The sequence below is a fragment of the Heptranchias perlo genome, chromosome 8, assembly GCF_035084215.1.
Source record: "Heptranchias perlo isolate sHepPer1 chromosome 8, sHepPer1.hap1, whole genome shotgun sequence".
NCBI lineage: Eukaryota > Metazoa > Chordata > Chondrichthyes > Hexanchiformes > Hexanchidae > Heptranchias > Heptranchias perlo.
The window spans coordinates 82864616-82884159 of NC_090332.1; the positions used below are offsets into that span (position 1 = coordinate 82864616).

Sequence of the window (19544 nt, forward strand, 5' to 3'; positions counted from 1 at the left end):
AGGCAAATGCCTCAGCTGCCGGCAAGAACAGCCTGCTGTGGGGGCGGAAATGGAGCAGCAAATAGAGCCGCTCACTTTTAACTCCCATTCCGCCCGGTTTCCACCGGGAGAGAAAGTTTCACTTTCCCCTCAGCTCTCCGCCTCACTTTATGTCGCCCAGTATTTCCTGGGGATCTCCCGAGCGGCATGCATCATGTCCCCTCTCGTTTTTCTGTCTCACTCTTGCATGGCCGCCCATTATTAAGTGCGGTCAGATGAAGGAAGCCTTGGGCCTTGCGCCCACCCCCACTCGGATCAGAAGAGCTGCCAAGGGGCCTGCAGGAGGGGGGGGGGGGTCATCTCACCAATATAGACGTTAGCTGTGGCTCAGTGGTAGCATCCTCGCCTCAATGCCACGCCAGAGGCTTGAGCACAAAGTCTAGGCTGACGTTCCCGGTGCAGTACTGAGGGAGTGCTGCATCATCAGATGTGCCGTCTTTTGGATGAGACGTTAAACCGAGGCCCCGTCTGCCCTCTCAGGTAGATGTAAAAGATCACACGGCACCATTTTGAAGAAAAGCAGGGGGAGTTCTCCCTGTTGTCCTGGTCAATATTTATCCCTCAACCAAAATCACTAAAACAGATGATCTGGTCATTATCACATTGCTATTTGTGGGACCTTGCTGTGCGCAAATTGGCTGCCGCATTTCCTACATTACAACGGTGACTACACTTCAAAAAAGTACTTCATTGGCTGTAAAGTGCTTTGGGACGTCTGAGGTTGTGTAAGGTGCTATATAAATGCAAGTCTTTCTTTTTTTCTTTTATAAGTGGGGTCAGATCGGGTGGGGTGCACTTTGGATGAGCCCTGCCCAGGCCAGGGAGTGGGGAGAGGGGGCGGGGGGTGGGAAGAAAAGCAGGCCCGATAGCTTTTGTTATTCACTTGAACCCTTTCATGCACATAGTGGATCATTTCCGGGTAAAGCTGAAGCTACAAATCAATTGAGAACCTTGGAAAACCTAGTGATGTGGAGGTGGAGAGGAAGATCCAGTCATGGCCTCCACTCCCAACTGCAAAATGACTCTCAATGACATGGGGGTGGGGGGGGGGGGGGAGGAATCCCAGTGGAATCTGGTTCTGATCCATTTTCCAGCCCCCAGTCCAGCGGTCCTCCTGGATTCCACCTGGACCCTGATCAGAACTTCAAGGCCAATGGCCAATGATTTACAGTCCATGTGTACATGAATAGATTTTTCTCCTTTCGTTGGATTTTATTTTTTATCGTCACATAGCAACAGGGTGTGAGCAAGTAACCATAGTAACACAGAAACCCCCTTTCTGTTCTGCTTTTTTAAAATATTTCCTAGACAGACTTAGTGATGCAGTAACTGTAAGACAAAGGTGCAACTTAGACACAGAAATTTAAAGGTACGTTAATCATTGCTAAAGACTCAAGTGAACGCATGCTGATATAATTACTAAAGAGACTTTGCTGAATTAGAATGAAATAACGGATTGAACATGTCGGGAACGCAATTGGCTATGACAAGCCAAAGCAGACAGTGACGTTGGCATGGCTAGTATGGCTTCACCTTAGCTGTGGGTACCACACCCATGTGAACAATGTCAGCTTGCACACCCAGTAACATGTCAAGACTACATTCCAGAGCTGGAATGCAGGCCCAGCCTTCAATGTCGGTGCCTTCTGTCTCAAAGTGGCCATCCCATTCTCACCAACCCAGCTAACATCGGAGAAAGATCCAAAAACGTCATGGCGTTTGCAACCACTGTTCGCACCTTTCCGTCTCTGGTACACCCTCCCACTCAAGTCACTTCTTTTCCTCACCTGCTACTGTGGTCCGGTCACTCTGTCTGAAATCAAAATAAAATTTCAGAACAAGATGCCTGCATATTTGTACAGATTGAAGTCATAGGTATGCCCATGCCTTGTGCCCTTCACCTCATCCCGAATTGCCGGGATGAGGGTCATCTGTATAATTGGGGTGGGTGCCAACGCCTGCAAGGGCATATCGGTGGCACCCACTCAAAGGCTCTCCTCTTCGGCACTGAAAGGCATGCTCCCTAAAAAAGACTGGGGTGACAAACCTGTCAGCAGATAGCTTACAGGGGTGAATGCTGTCACCGATACCTGAAGAGAAATGCATAAGAGCACAGATCTGAAGGGAGCTGCCAAGGTAAGGATTTATCATTGCGTCCTGTACCAAGTTTACATGGCACAAAGTGTTTCCTCGTGACCTGTTACTCTTTCACTGTTGCATCATCCAAAGCAGTCACACAACCTTACAACCCTCGGAATGCTTAATATGTTTGGCAATATTGCAGTAGGGCAAGCTGCAAATTGTTGTCACGCTGAAAATCTTAAAGAGGCTTCACACAACAAATCCTTCTAGCACAACCTAGCTCATGATACATGTTCATTTACTGACACATAGGATGGGCTTTACAGTGGCCACTTGTCTGCTCGTTAAATTCGATAACCCTTGAATATGGGCATGGGGTCGCGGTGCGTGATTAACCTGCGCCCGGTGTTTCCGATGAAGGCAGCTCGTGAGATTCGTGCTGCCGTCTCATTACCATGGTTTGTACGTGCAGCCAACGCTACCTGCGCTGTTGAGTGGCTGCATGCACCAGCAGGAGGCCCGATATGGGGCGTGGCCAGCACTAGTTAAAGGCAGCCTGCACCTCTTAAAGGGGAGGTGCACAGTCAATGCAAGCAGTGGAGGATGACAGGTAGAATGGCTGGACCGGCAAGAGAGCGTGAGCCGAGGTTCTCCGACAGCGCACTGGAGGACTTGGTGGAGGGAGTGGACGAACGGAGGGCCATCCTGTACCCTTGGGTGGCAGGAGACCCACCAGATGCCAGCTGCGGAGGCGATGGGAGGCAATGGCCCTGGAGGTGAATGCCAGGAGCATTGTACCACGCATGTGGATGCAGTTCAGGATAAAGTTCAATGATTAGACACGGGTGGTCAAGGTGAGTGAATTCAGGTGTCTAGTGGCACATCCTACCAACTGCACCACTGCTCCACACGTGACACCCCCGTCACCCACCCACCAACAAACGCTGCCCATCTGTACACAACGCTGCACTTCAGATGCTGCATCTCACCCTCACATGGCAGCACACTTGCAATCCATACACCCACCACTCAGAGGTCACACACACTAGCAGCTATTCGACCATGACAAGCACATTACCCAAACATCTTGAAGGACACTAACTGACACACTTCCCTCTGTCTTGCAGGAGAAGGTGGTGCATAACAGCTGGCAGCAGGAAAGACCTGAGTGAGGTCAGGCACGCCTACATGTCCTCACCCCCCTGGAGGAGACAGTGCTGGGGAATATTGGGGGGGCCATCGCTGCAGCCATGGCCACTGACGGCACTGGAGGTCTCGATGATGAGGGTCTCTGCATACCTAATCCTCCTTCTTGTTTTCCACATCTCCCTCATCCCACAATCTTTTCTGACTCACGTGCTACAGATGGTGTCAGCACGCACGTCTTACTTTCTCCTCTCCCCGCTCCACAACTCAACCCGTCTCCCTTTGTCATTGTAGATACCCAAGAACTGGAGCCGGCACCATCCGAGGTGGAGGAGGAGGAGGAAGACAGTGACAATGAAGGGACACCGTCACTCGATCTGACACTCGCAGCCACCAGCTCAGATACTGACACTGCGCGTCCTTTAGAGGCTAGTTTAGAGGAGGGATCTGCACTTGGTGAGACACCGGGTACAAGTGCGCAGGAGCCGGGGCGGAGGGAACGGATTCCGCAGGTGCCAGCTCGCCGGAGGGCGAGGTCGCACACTAGTTCTGCTGCCGAGGAGTCAGATGGTGACTTCCATGGGCCAGGCTTCAGAAGAAGGCTGATGGGCGTACACAGCCAAATGCTTGGTGCACTGGAAAGCCTGCCAGAAAGCCTGCGCACAATGCCAAGGTGCATGGAGGAGTCCACCTCAAAGTGGAATGGGTGGTCACCTCCGTCAGCACACCTGTGGAACCCACCATGTTGCAGCATCTGATGACCAATGCAGCACAAACCGATTGTCATCGGAGGTCTGCGAGCTTCAGCTGAAGCTCAGACTGCTGCTGTGGACGTGCAGGCCGCTGCCTTCATGGCTCTGGGCACCACTGTGGAATGGGGCTTCCAGGGCGTCACAGAACTCCAGCAATCCGTTCTCCAGCTGATCAGTGCTGAGGCACCGCCTCGTGCGAGTGGTAGTGGCCCCATGGTAGTCTCTCCGGACGACAGCATTCCTGCTCCCACCCCTGCCACTCTGCCAGTGCCCTTGCTGTTGCCTGTCAGCTAGCCAGGCCAGACTGATGCAGCCAATGCCAAGATGATGCAGTCTGAAACCGGGCCCACCCGACTCAATTTAATCACAAACATTTCTTTCAGCAGGTGTGGTGCACTGTGAAATATGCCAAGTATTGTTTGAATAGCAGAAATGTCCCTACTAATTAAGTGCATTTACTCATCATGTGCCCATTTCTTGTTACAGATCTCCAGGGACAGCAAGACCGTGCCTCTTGCCAACAAGTCCCATCACAGTACTCCGCATCATCATGACGACTTGAAGCAGGCCCAGCCCACTTACCATCCCAGTGGGGGATTTTCATGATTTCGAAACAGAAACAATAGGGTGAGTCATTTCTCACAGGTCGTGTACGGAGCCAGATTGGGAGTTGGAGAGGGGTGGCAGCCGCTGAACTGGCAAGGTCCCTGTTAAGCCGCTTTGTGATTCTAACCTCACTAGACCAGCTATGAAATGGAAGGTAGCACACAAGCATGAGTGGGTGCACTAATCACTTGTTCCCTTGTAGACCACTCTGCAAATGGGAGTTCAGTAGAGTCTACTGACCAGCCAAACATAGGGAGAGATTAAACTGAAACAGAGCAATAGAAATTGAAACACAGATAGCACACTGAAATCGAGAACACAAGAAAGAGGCAGGAAAAAAAGAGAGATAACTGAAACAGAGAAAAATCAAATTAAAACAGAGAAAGAATGAGAGGGAGGGAATTGAAGCACAGACAGAGAACAGATTGACAGGATAGTTGGACTATTAATAGTGTAGACGTTTTCACCATCTAGCAGGATATGATTCACAGTGTTATGTAAATATTCTATATTAATGCCAAGATAATTATCCATCTGCTACTAACCTGCAAGGGCCAACGCTAGCTTGAATTCTTCCTTTAGCATCTGGAGGACATCATGAACTCCTTCTTCCCCCTATTGTTTCATGAGAAAGCGTGATTAAAAACTTAACTTTGACATTCCTTTATGACAAGACCTGCAGATCCCACCGCAAAATGTCTCCGCTTTTCTGGAGGAATTCTACTAGCCGGAAATCTAGGATGGGCGGTGGGAGAACTTGGGATGAAATCCGGTTCAGCCTAGAATGCACACCTTTCTGGCCCCAATTTAAAATTCCAACCGGAGGAGACGGCACCTTTGTCCCGGAGGGACAAGAGAGATGGATTTTTCCATTAGGAAAGCGGCAACTGAAGGAAGGATCGGATTTGCTCCTAAGCTTTGTTCTGCAGCCAGTTTGACCAGATGGGCCCGCCCTCCTTCACCTGCTGGAGTGACTATAAGTGCCACTCCTTAATTTCCAGACTCACCACAGGGCAGACATTTAGGAAGCACTGAAAATGGCGCAGTCCCCCACCCACGTCCAGCAAACGGCCCTATCCCCGGGATTTGGGATGGGTGGGGTTGGGGTCAATGCCCCATCACACCTCCAGCAGCACAGCGGCCCGCCAGGGATGTCCTAGGTTTGAATCATTTGCTCTTTACCTGGTAAGCCAACCCCCACAGAACCGGTCTTCCCAAAAACACAGCCTTGGCGCCCAGAGCGAGAGCTTTCAACACATCAGTGCCCTTCCGCACTCCACCGTCCAAGAAAACTTCAAGCTTCCCTTCTACAGCTGCAGTGATTTCAACAAGGGCGTCAATCTGAGCGAAGAAGGAGGCAAGCAAGAAATAGAGTGTATCTTTTCATTCTTGTACTGTGAATTTTGCGCTTATTAAGATAAGCAACATTAGTGCTTAAGAATAGGAGATGTTCCATTTTAGACCCCCAGTGAGTCATTTTCACCTTTAGCGCTGGGGTAGTAATATGAAGGAGCAGATCGCCCACCTGTTATAGAACTATAACAATCCACCCCGCTACATTATTGCCCAGGCAATAAAGTGGAAAATTACCCCCTCGCAGTGACGCTATGAAGCACCCCCAGGTCAGGTCGAGTCTGTTTCCACGTGCAGTAAAGCTCATTCTACTTTGCCCACAACCATCTACTTCAGGCCACAATCTCCCCAACTGCATCGATGTGCCAATTCTGTTCCCCACATCAGCCATCCAGTGGTCACTCAAAGTGAGACTGCCAATTCAGTGTCAAATCAGGGGCAGATTTGCATTATTGATCCATGCCCACTAGTTAGTGAATAGAGACTGCCCAAATGTATCTCACGCAGGACCATCAAAGGGAGGAAACTTCAATTTGAAAAAAATGTTATAGCATCAGTTACCATTCAGCATAGGCCCATAAGAATTATGGGTGAACTGAAAGGCCTCTTATTGTAGATACTGGCTCCAAACATCCACGTGCCATGATCTTGGAAGTTATGCCAGGATGACACCTGCCAATGCCCTCAGCATTGGCCCCCACCAGAGACGGCAGGATCAATGGGTGGGCACCTAATTTGTATGGGGCATTGAGACCTATTGTCAGTGTGGGCACATCTCAGGCATGCAATTGCCCCTTTGCAGGTAGAATACCTAGTGTGTGCCTGCCATTGGGGGGAGGGCTGTATTCACTGCAGCACAATACCACTATACGGGACATAATGTCATGTAAACTCTATTTGAAGGAGTGTCTTGCTGGCAGCACTCTAAAATAGTGGCCCGGATATTTACAGGGAGGCAGAGAGGGAGCCAGGTTTTGAGGGGGGGGGGGGCGGGGGGAAGAGATCCGATCACCGGGGGAGGGGGGGTGCGGTGAGGGGGGGCAGGAAGGTTGGATCGCGGGTGAAGGAGATCCTATAGCGCGAGGGTGGTTCGGCAGATTGCAACAGCTTTGTTTGAGGGACCGTGGCGGGGGGAGCACTCTTGCTCCTCCTGGCCCACAAGCAGTGCTGGAAAAGCACTTACCTGCTGGATCCAGCAGTTCTCGCCTCCCTTTAGCTGTCAGGTTTCCCGAGCCCTGGGAAACCCGCGCTGGAGGTGTTAAGTTCAAACCGCTGACAAAATCTGAGCCTCATTAACATATTATAATTACTGACCCGTCTTTCGAGAGCAGATTACTCGGCCGTCCCCCAACTCGCCCTGGTAAAACTATAACTAGGTGCGTTCGTGGCAGGTTGGGGGTCGGGTTACCCATTTTTAACAATTTAAACCCCCCTCCCCACCCCTGCCAATATCCCACCCATCATGGGGGAGGTAAAATTACCTGCAGTGTCCCCCTTCTGTCATCCCCAAGAACTAAGACTTGCATTTATATAGCGCCTGTCAGGATGTCCCAATGCGCTTTACAACCAATGAAGTACTTTTTGAAGTGTGGTCACTGTTATAAGGTAGGAAACGTGGCAGCCAATTTGCGCACAGCAAGATCCCACAAACAGCAATGAGATAATGACCAGATAATCTGTTTTATCAGTGATGTTGGTTGAGGGATAAATATTGGCCAGAACACCGGTGAGAACTCCCCTGTTCTTCTTCGAAATAATGCCATGGGATCTTTTACATCCACCTGAGAGGGCGGACGGGGCCTTGGTTTAACCCAGTGCTGCAGAAAAGGCCGGCATCTCACAGCACTCTGAGTCACTCATGCCACCTGTCGTAAGCATCAGCACAGGTACACCCACCCCAGGAGGGGGCACTCAGGAAAAACTGAGCCAGAGTGGGGCAGGATCAGTTCACGGTGACAGCGGAGAAGCAGCAACCTGTTGGCTGCAGGGTCAACTTCCCGTCCTTCCTCAGAAGGGCCCAAAGATTTGAACCCCCAGGGGACCTACATATAAAAGATTGCTGCTATTTGAGCACACGTTGTTTCTATAGTCATTTTGAGAAGCACACTGTAAGGTCCGACAGTGACTGTGGAAGGGTATACTAACCAAATGTGTACATTCATGCACGCCAACTTAACATTCTGGAGTACATCATGGAGCGCGCTGCAACTCCAAGGCTAAGCCTGACTGACAGAGGTCCTAAACCCAGTTGGAGTATCCCTTAGAATGCTCAGATTACAGCTATAGACATCTTGGGCTCCAATATACGACCGACTCTTCTGTCTGGCTTCAACTTGCTGGGGGACATCGTACGGAGAGAGCCTTCAGACAAGACCCCACAGTCCTCATTACTGCCCTCAGCTCTGCCTCCACCCAGTTATGTGGACATAATGAGGGAGGGTTCATCAGCAGGCACACGGGCCAGGTAGACACAAATGAGGGAGCTGTCTCTCAGGACAATGGTAAGATCCACTCCACCCTCCACCACCCCCCGCCCCACCCACGTCACCTGCCCCCCGTCCCTGCACAAATGACACAAGATATGCCAGAAGGGAGACAGAACCCAAGCTGCCATGACAGCATCCACCATGGTTCGAACAGCTGGCGGTTAACTTACAGTTGCCGGCACACAATCCAGTTGCCTTGCTCCGTGATTTGACACAAGTATCCCAACAATTCCATGCTTAACCGCTTCTCGGGCATCATCAGCTAAAATTACAAACACCTGACAGTTAGCAACAGCAGCTAAAATAGTGAAAAAAAAAGTAACAGCATCTGTACAAACATTCAGGAATGATTGAATAATCTACAAAAGTGTATGTTTCTTCAAACCCGTCAGGTCCTGCGAGTGAGACTTGCATCTTTACCCTTTCAAGGTCCATGCTTTTTGTTATCCGTCTGCTCCACATTATGAGAAAGGTCCTGTTTCCTTGACGATAGGTGGTATGGTTTCATATCTAGTGTGTCAATCAGGTCGCTTTGTATTCCTCTGTACTGCGATCCCTCCATTTATCTTAATTAAGAAACCCTTCCACTGAATGTTTTTGTATAGATTTAAGTTATTAATATGATTACAGTAATAATCGGTATTTAATTTAATTACTTCACCTTGTCAAATTAACATGATTGATCGCTGAATTTGTTAAAGAATAATAAAATGCCGTACTAACATGAATTCTAAGACTCTCTACAACACGTGCTTTTATCATCAATATCACACTTCCTTTTAGTTCCAAAATATTTTGTTCTTCAAAGTATAAATTATTCCTCATTCTGTCCCTTGATCACGACCTCCGCCTTTTCTTTTTTTTTTGTTGTAAAAGACAAAAAGAGTTATGGGCAATATTTCTTCTTTTGTTCACTGTTACTCATGTTCACCTACAAAGAATAGATTATATATGTGGTTAGACCACACTTGGACTACTGTCCACAGTTCTGGTCTCCATATTATAAAAAGCATATAGAGGCACTGGAAAGGGTGCAAAAAAGATTTGCTAGGATGAAACCAGAACTGAGAGGTTATACCTATCAGGAAAAATTGAACAGGCTGGGGCTCTTTTCTCTAGAAAAGAGAAGACTGAGGGGTGACCTGATAGAGGTCTTTAAGATTATGAAAGGGTTTGATAGGATAGATGTAGAGAAGATGGATCCACTTGCGGGGGAGACCAGAACTAACAAATCCAATAGGGAATTCAAGAGAAACTTCTTTACCCAGAGAGTGGTTAGAATGTGGAACTCACTAACACATGGAGTAGTTGAGGCAAATAGCATAAATGCATTTAAGGGGAAGCTAGATAAACACATGAGGGAGAAAGGAATAGAAGGATATGTTGAAGGGGTTAGATGAAGAAGGGTGGGAGGAGGCTCGTGTGGAGCATCAACACCGGAACGGACCTGTTGGGCCGAATGGCCTGTTCCTATGCTGTACATTCTATGTAATTCTTTGTAATGTTACTAGAAACACTTTCATTCGACCAAGCAGCTGGTGGGCCGGGAGGGCATATTTCACTGTTGCACGGCCATCATGCAGACATGTGATTATTTACCGAGGAGAATAAAAGACAGGGAAAAGGTAAAATATGATTTGCAAAATATCATAAATCACTCAATGGTTACTTACCAAAAATCACATCTTATCAATTTTAAGGGTTCGTTAGGAAAACAGGTAACAAGAGAAGGAAGTTAGGCAGGAAGGTGGTGTGCATTTATAATGTGTCCAATCTCAGCAGGGACCTCGTTTGGCAGAAGGCAAAGCTAAGTGCTCGAATTGAATTTGCTGCATTACACCCGAAGTAAAGAGTAACTTTGGACAAACTACTCACCTCTCAAGATGCCTTTGAGAACAATAGGCAGTTCGGTCAGTTGTCTTAGCCAGTCAATGTCCTCCCATTTTATAGAGGGGTCGATAGCATTAGCTGTGTATACGGCCAGACCACTGTCCTCTCCATAGTCTTTTTTGGAAAATGCCAAATCAAGTGTCTCGAAGTTTGCCATCCTGAAAACAAACAGTTCACATCAAGAAGCTTGGATTCGTCATTGAGAATCATGCAAATAGATCGATAGATCGATAAAGGAGCAAATAGGTAGACATGTTTGGGTCAATGACGTGCCTTGCCATTTTGTTGCTTATGGCTGCTCTATCTTTTTAATCCCAATTCCCTGCCGTTTCTTCCTATCCCTTAACACCTTATTTCCCAAATTATGTATCTCCCTTTTAGACACCTCAATTGATTCAGCAGCTCTGGAGTCCTGAGACTTTGCACCCATGTCCTCGCGACTCTGAGTGTCAGGAAATTTTTCTGGATTAACTGGTTTGACTTGAACCCTAAGTTTATGCCCTCTTGTACACACATGGATATACAGATTGATTGGTGGATAAGGCAAGATATGGCCCCCGTTTTTCAGGTTGTAGTATTAACTCCAACATCATCAGAAGTTTAAAACCTGCTTTCTTTTAACATTGCACTGACTGTTATTTGTAAACTGGACCAATACATTAGCCTGCGTGCCTACTTAAAGGGACAATGCCACACTCCATGAGGCATAGAGCTATCAGCAGGGCTACCAGCACCAAGGAAACAAAAGAATTGAGATCTATTATCACAAGTGTAAGACTGACTAGAAACCTATTCAAATAGATGGAGCTGCATCTATTTTAAGAGTGATACAGTAAAATGGGTCACATTTAAAAACGAAAAGAAAGGTCATTACCAATGAGTGTGAACAGGCTGATCTGGGGATATTTCTGGTATCAATCAATGACCGGCGGTCTTCAACTGCAGCCCATGGGCCACATGCAGCCCACAACTCTTGGAAACCAAGCTCACAAAACCCAAGGCAACTCAATTCTATTAGATTTACACACCTATATTTCTTACTTGCTGGCTTGTCTTGCTTGAATCTTGTTTACCTGGCAGTTTGGAAAGGGCTGCTCTTAGCATTAATGCTTCATTAATGGATAAATCCTAAGTCTGAACATCAAGGGGTGCTATTACCTGCATCTTGAGGTAGATGCAAATTAATAAGGACATCCATTTCTGGCTTCTACTTGCTGGCCTGTAACCTTCCATCCATTAAAGTGCATGGGTAGAAAGTCATGGACTAACAGATACAGAATTGTAAAACACAGGTCTACGTGACCCATAGTATGCAGCTATGTCAAAAAGCTTGGACATTCCTGATATAAATTGTACTGCTACAATTCCAAATAGCTCCTTATGTTCTTTCTTCCAACTGAAACCTTGTGTATTGATCATTCTTTAAGCAAATCATATCCTCAAAGTGATACCACTGTGGTTTTAGGAAGTTCTAGACAAAAGAACAATGAGGGTAAATTTTTATCCGGAGTGCTAAAACCAAAAATTTACCTGACAATATCTGATCGCATCTCTCAGTAATGTCAAAGTGGTTCACATAACTTGGATTTATATAGAGCCTTATCATGTCCTCAGGACATCCCAACATCCTTCACATTCAATGAATTAGTTTTTGAAGGACAGTCACTGTTGTTAAATAGGCAAATTGCTTTGAAATGTGGGTATGTGGGTATGTGGGTATGTCACACCGAGCTTCTGAAACAGCCAGGAATAGTCTGCGTAGTTTCAGACTTGCTTCACTGTCATGCCAGGAAAGTTTGCTGTGTAGCTGGTATTTAGTCTGTCGCAGCACAAACTATACGGAGCTTTCAATTCCTCCTCCTCTCCTGAAAGTGGTGACTCATGGTGGGTATAATTCTACTGGCACCAACCACCCTTCGATAATTCATCCGTCTTTCAGATGAGACATTAAACCGAGGCCCCGTCTGCCCTCTCAGGTGGACGTAAAAGATCCCACGGCATTATTTCGAAGAAGAAGAGGGGAGTTCTCCCCAGCGTCCTGGCCAATATTTATCCCTCAACCAACATCACTGATAAAACAGATTATCTGGTCATTGCTGTTTGTGGGACCTTGCTGTGAGCACATTGGTTGCTGCATTTCCCTACATTACAACAGTGACTACATTTCAAAAGTACTTCATTGGCTGTAAATCTTTGAGAACCACTAAATGCAGCACAGATTCATTCGCACAGCCGCATTCGGGTAAGATTTACTCCCCGACTTCTCGTAAACTGCAATCTTTGGAACCATGGTTTCAATTTTGCCACAAATTCCACACGAAGGAAATCTTACCCCATTGAGTTAGTAAGTTTTTTGGGACGTCCTGAGATCGTGACAGGCGCTATATAAATACAAGTCCTTGCCTTTAAATAGCCATGCTTTATTTGTAAGCCGAGACAATGGCAATCAGCAGGCCATGAGGGGTATTACAGCCACCCCCACTCAGTCTCCACACACACATGCTCTTTCCACCACGAGGCACTGGCTGGAGGTTTGAAGCAAGAACCTTGGTTGATTAGTCCAGACTGGGGTTGCCAACTCTGGTTAAATGTATTCCTGGAGATTTCATCACAGGACCTCCTGCCTCCAACTGCCCCGCCCCCAGGTTCCCGCCACTGGTCGCCCAACTCATCCATCCTCACAACACACCGCCTTCCCGCACCAATTGGGAAGCAAAAAGACTCTTTGTTACCAATTGGATGATTCTTGACTGTCAGTCAAACAGCTTTTTTTCCCCATCTCCTATATTTTTATCACTTAATGAACAGAAGTGTTTAAAGAAAATGAAAAAGACACACAATTTTATTTCATGCCCCTATGATTTTTTCTCCAGGATTGCTCGCAGCAGTTTCCTGGAGATTAATCTTCAATTCCTGGAGACTCCAGGCCAATCCTGGAGGGTTGGCAACCCGAGTCCAGATTGAGGCCAACTGCATTCAGCCCCACTGCTCCAACTGAGATCAGCTAATTCAATGTGGATCAGGGATCGAACCTGAGACATTATTGATCTTTCTGTTTTCGGTAGCACACAGAACAGGACATTTATCCACAATGCTATTGGGGAGACCGTCTTTTAATGAAACCACTTCTAATGAAGTAAGTTATTTCAGCACAGTCATGAACAGCGATCCAGTGATATCACTGCACTGCACTGTTTTAAAATCACGACACTATCCCCTCAATATGATAGTTTTAATTTTTCAAAACAGACGGAAAAATCTTTGAGAAACAGTAAATGCAGCACAGATTCATTTGCACAGCTACATTTGGGAATTATTTTCTCTGTGTGTGTGCGACTTATAGTAAACTGCAATCTTTGGAACCTTTGCCACCAATTCCACACAAAGGAAATTTTACCCCATTGTGTTAATAAGTGGAGAGTGTTTTCTGTTTGGAAAAAAAACCTTTCTACGTTCTTTAACTTGCTTCAGTATAAAATCTGCTGCTGTGCGTTCAACGCGGAACTTTATTTATTGCAACGATGGAAGCGTCTGGCACATTTAGAACAAAGCTACAGTGAAGGTGAGTTAGTTCTACATCTTCTATCTTCTGGGCTCTTTCGCCAACACAGTATTCGGTACCCGCGTATAAAACCCTCTGCATCAGCTTCTTTATTCAAACGCACCACACTACCTGAGGTGAGGGGGTAGTTTGAACTTGTTGCGCACGTCTGCTATACGCTTTCCCAGGTACGGAGTGTCCACAGTTAAAAAGATTCCTCGGTACCCGGCCTTCTCCGCTCTTCTCACCAGTGATTTGGTGAGCTCCCGATCCTTGTAGATGTATAACTGCAGCCAGCGAGTTGCGCTGGGCGCGGCCTCTGCCACTTCCTCTATGCTGGAGGTGGCCCAAGTGCTGAGCATCATCCCTGTGCCCTGAGATCTGCAGGCTGTTCAGCCCAACATAAAGAGAAAAAGCATTAGCTACAGATACAAACACAATTGTTGAATAGATATTTGATGCACAACCATTTTCATTGGAAATAACACTCCCAAACCATTTCATCACTCTCTGTACTCACTCTCGGGTAAGACCACATTTGGAATGTGTGGAGTTTTGTGTACCCTACTTTCAAAAGAACTGTCATCTTTTGGGTTTTGTTACTATTTGATGTAGAAGGGACTTGGGGTGATGTGGATTAAGATGCTGCTAGTAAGTTAAATTTACCTCATAAGGGATTTACTCCAGAGGGCGGCCATGTGTCAGGAATATGCCCATAAGGATGCATTAAAGGCATCCAGCCTGATCTACCAACGTAAGTTAGAACCCCACCCAGCTGCTCCAACATGGGGACCTCAAGGCCCCTCCTGGCCAAAGATAACCAAATTATTTTCTTTGTTGCAAAGAGAGCAAATTTTATCAATATCAAAGGTGATTGATCCCCTAGCAGTATCACTAGCATCTTATAGCTTTCGCTGTTGCACCTGTAAGTTTTCCCATTCAACCTATTGTTTCACAGTGAAAGTTAGTGGAAAATATAGAACAGTAGATACCCGGAAGTGTCCACATAACAGAAATTTAAGGAACAATTTCTGATTAGGTCAAAAACCACAAGAGCTATTTATAACCTTTTTCTGATCCCTAATATTAAATTATTACCTTGAAATTACTCCAAGCTAAATGTACTGTTGACTAATATGGGATTTCTTTTTCATTTTTTAAAACAAGTCAGATATTTACTTTCATGAGGCATCGGATGCTTCATCAAGCACAAAGCAACCACCTTAATTTTCAGCACAAAGAAAGATATTTCCAAATATTTCTGAAAATAGAAGGGTCAAATTTTTACCTGTAAAGAACCAGAACAGAAAAGAAAGTCACCGACAGCACATGTCAACTCTTGTGACTGCTGAAAGATGGCCAATGTCTAATTAAAGCCTTTTATCTTTCTTTACCACTAAGGAAGAAAGAACTTGCTTAGTGGTAAAGAAAGGTATAGCACCTTTTACGACTTCAGGACATCCCAAAGCATTTCACAGCCAATGAAGTACTTTTGAAGTGTAGTCACTGCTGTAATGTAGCTACCCAGATGGGCTGCAGGGCAGAAAATATCTTAAATAACACTTACATTTATGTTTGCCTCTTCACAAAATGAGTTATAAGAATACAGTGATTCTTATCCTGTAGCAAAGGTTTGTTTTGTATTTAGCTTCTACAGATGTTCGTTCGATTTAGCCCAACAATAGATTACTAAGGCTTTCAAATCCATTTTGGAGGAAAGTAGAGGGTGAGATCCTGAATGAATATTTCACATCGGTATTTACGGTTGAGAAAGGCATGGATGTTAGGGAACTTGGGGAAATAAATAGTGATGTCTTGAGGAGTGTACATATTACAGAGAGGGAGGTGCTGGAAGTCTTAACGCGCATCAAGGTAGATAAATCTCCGGGACCTGATGAAATGTATCCCAGGACGTTATGGGAGGTTAGGGAGGAAATTGCGGGTCCCCTAGCAGAGATATTTGAATCATCCACCGCTACAGGTGAGGTGCCTGAAGATTGGAGGGTAGCAAATGTTGTGCCTTTGTTTAAGAAGGGCGGCAGGGAAAAGCCTGGGAACTACAGACCAGTGAGCCTGACATCTGTAGTGGGTAAGTTGTTAGAGGGTATTCTGAGGGACAGAATCTACAGGCATTTGGAGAGGCAGGGACTAATTAGGAACAGTCAGCATGGTTTTGTGAGAGGAAAATCATGTCTCACGAATTTGATTGAGTTTTTTGAAGGGGTAACCAAGAAGATAGATGAGGGCTGTGCAGTAGACGTGGTCTACATGGACTTCAGCAAAGCATTTGACAAGGTACCGCATGGTAGGTTGTTACATAAGGTTAAATCTCATGGGATCCAAGGTGAGGTAGCCAATTGGATACAAAATTGGCTTGACGACAGAAGACAGAGGGTGGTTGTCGAGGGTTGTTTTTCAAACTGGATGCCTGTGTCCAGCGGTGTGCCTCAGGGATCGGTGCTGGGTCCGCTGTTATTTGTTATTTATATTAATGATTTGGATGAGAATTTAGGAGGCATGGTTAGTAAGTTTGCAGATGACACCAAGATTGGTGGCATTGTGGACAGTGAAGAAGGTTATCTAGGATTGCAACGGGATCTTGATAAATTGGGCCAGTGGGCCGATGAATGGCAGATGGAGTTTAATTTAGATAAATGTGAGGTGATGCATTTTGGTAGATCGAATCGGGCCAGGACCTACTCCGTTAATGGTAGGGCGTTGGGGAGAGTTATAGAACAAAGAGATCTAGGAGTACAGATTCATAGCTCCTTGAAAGTGGAGTCACAGGTGGATAGGGTGGTGAAGAAGGCATTCAGCATGCTTGGTTTCATTGGTCAGAACATTGAATGCAGGAGTTGGGATGTCTTGTTGAAGTTGTACAGGGCATTGGTGAGGCCACACTTGGAGTACTGTGTACAGTTCTGGTCACCCTATTATAGAAAGGATATTATTAAACTAGAAAGAGTGCAGAAAAGATTTACTAGGATGCTACCGGGACTTGATGGTTTGACTTACAGGGAGAGGTTAGACAGACTGGGACTTTATTCCCTGGAGAGTAGGAGGTTAAGGGGTGATCTTATAGAAGTCTATAAAATAATGAGGGGCATAGATAAGGTCGATAGTCAAAATCTTTTCCCAAAGGTAGGGGAGTCTATAACGAGGGGGCACAGATTTAAGGTGAGAGGGGAGAGATACAAAAGGATCCAGAGGGGCAATTTTTTCACTCAAAGGGTGGTGAGTGTCTGGAACGAGCTGCCAGAGGCAGTAGTAGAGGCGGGTACAATTTTGTCTTTTAAAAAGCATTTGGACAGTTACATGGGGAAGATGGGTATCGAGGGATATGGGCCAAGTGCAGGCAATTGGGACTAGCTTAGTGGTATAAACTGGGCGACATGGACATGTTGGGCCGAAGGGCCTGTTTCCATGTTGTAAACTTCTATGATTCTATGATTCTATGAAATTATGGAATTAAAATGTCGGATGAAGGACGATCTCCTGCTGATGCAATTTTGACCCTTCTGAGTTTTCCGAATCTTTGAATTCACGTTATTATGGAGCGGGAGATGCAGGAGTCTAGAGGGGCTGGTTCTATCACCTTTGAAAGCCCATGATGTGAAGGAGACTTTGGTGGCTATGAGTGGAAAAGCCTAAAATGAATCAGACTGGCTAATCCTCGGATTCCAATTACAAAAGATACAGTAACTCCATTTGACTGACTGCCATAATTTGGGGCAGCGATTCTTCATTGAGAGGATTCATGCAATGTTAAAACAAGAAAAAAGTGAAAATAAAAAATAAATTCTCACATTACCAAAAAAAAAATGCCGACAGTACTAACAAGCGTTTGAAAGTATTGGTCTGCATTTGGAAAACACAAAATTGAATCAGTATAAGCGACCTTCTTCAACAGCACCTCCCAAACCTGCGACCTCTACCATCTAGAAGGACAAGGGCAGCAGACGTATGAGAACACCACCACCTCCAAGACACACACCATCCTGACTTGGAAATATATCGGCCGTTCCTTCATCGTCGTTGGGTCAAAATCCTGGAACTCCCGACCTAACAGCACTGTGGGAGAACCTTCACCACACGGACTGTAACGGTTCAAGAAGATGGCTCACCACCACCTTCTCAAGGACAACTAGGGATGGGCAATAAATGCTGGCCTTGCCAACAACTCCCATATCCCAAGAATGAATAAAGAAATCAAAAAGAAACCTTCTTTGATCAGACATTTTAAATAACCTTTCAGATGCCACTATCACTTCCTGTTCCAAAGTCACTATTGGCCCTTCCCAAGACTTCTGGAATGTAGGTCCTCACTTTGATATTATTGTACCTAAGACAATGGCTATGTGCTACTACTCTCACATAAAAGCACAATCTATCTATCTCTCGCTCTCTTCTCTCTCTCTATGTATATATATATACTGCAATCATACATTTGATAAGGTTTGAGCCATTTACACAGCAAGGACATAAAATGGGACATGTCTGTGTTTTTGCTCGAGCATTTTAATCTGAAAATCAAACATGTGGTTGTCTTGTTACAACTTCATCATCTACCAATGTGTTCCTGCACCCTGTGTGCAAAAGGAATAAATTAGTTCATTCAAATGCAAATTAGATACATTTCATTCAGAAAATTACACGTTGGGATACAATATATGAGTAATTTGAGATATGACACGTGGGAAGTGTAGAATGGTTTTGAGGAGGAAGGTGACCTTAGACTTATGGACCACGATATTTAGGGGAAGGTGGGGAGGGTGCGGGTGAGGCTGAAAATAGCCAAAGAACCCAGCGAGGCCGGGGCCGCGGAGGTCCTGCCGAACTTGTGAGTATCTGAGCTGGTGGATGGCTCGCTAAGATGTGACGATGCCCCCTCAGAGGCCTGGAGCTCTTCTGAGGAATCGCCCACTGCTGTCACTGCGGTCGTTGAGGGGCCTGTAAGAGAATAGAAGGCAATATTAAGCATCATCACAGATGTGTCATGTTGCGATGAGCACACTGAGGTGTTGAACATGCCAATCATTGTTAACATCAATTCATGTTGTGTGTGATGAATGTTAAAGTTGCGTCACCAGACGTTTGTGGGGTGCCAGTCTCAGCGTTCCCGACAGACAGGCACTCGAGGGTGCGGCTGATCTCCAGGGCCTCCTCCTCCTCCGCAGCTGTGAGGAAAACTATTCGCTGTGGCCTCCCTCCAGTCCTCACCCTCTCGTGTGCATTTTGCACCCTCTTCTAGAAAGTACAGACGTGGGAGTGAGTGATGGTGAAGTGGTCAGTCAATGAATGCATGGCTTTGGGTGAGGCTGACCATGAAAGAGGTGCATCAGAGGGTGAGTATAAGACAGAGACATTACATTGGATGAGGATTAGGGTGAGTGGTAGTGGTGGAGTGACTAATGGAGAGGTGAGGAAGTGCTCAGGAAGTGAGGATGAGCCTTAAGTGGGAGCGAGGAGTGATGTGGCGGAGTAATCTTGGCAGTGCAGAATGAGTTGGGGGGTTGGAGAGTGATGTGGAACATGCAATGCAGGAGAATCAGTAAGTGTACTCACTTTGGCTGACCTAGTTAGGTCATTGAAGCGCTTCCTGCACTGGATCCAGGTGCGGGAGACGTTGCTGCTGGTGACCTCCTCTGC

The 19544-nt window shown here is 46.2% G+C and overlaps 1 protein-coding gene across 2 annotated transcripts in view; it reads right to left on the reverse strand.

Annotated features, from left to right (window-relative positions):
- Window positions 1-19544, reverse strand: part of hao1 (hydroxyacid oxidase (glycolate oxidase) 1) — a 49143-nt gene that overhangs the window by 1766 nt on the left and 27833 nt on the right. For both annotated transcript variants that reach the window (XM_067988402.1, XM_067988403.1), the window contains exons 3-7: window positions 14028-14283; window positions 10340-10512; window positions 8635-8726; window positions 5808-5966; window positions 5171-5240 (exon numbers count right to left, since the gene is read on the reverse strand). In XM_067988402.1, coding sequence (XP_067844503.1) covers window positions 5171-5240; window positions 5808-5966; window positions 8635-8726; window positions 10340-10512; window positions 14028-14283 — 750 coding nt within the window. The remainder of the gene's footprint in view (window positions 1-5170; window positions 5241-5807; window positions 5967-8634; window positions 8727-10339; window positions 10513-14027; window positions 14284-19544) is intronic.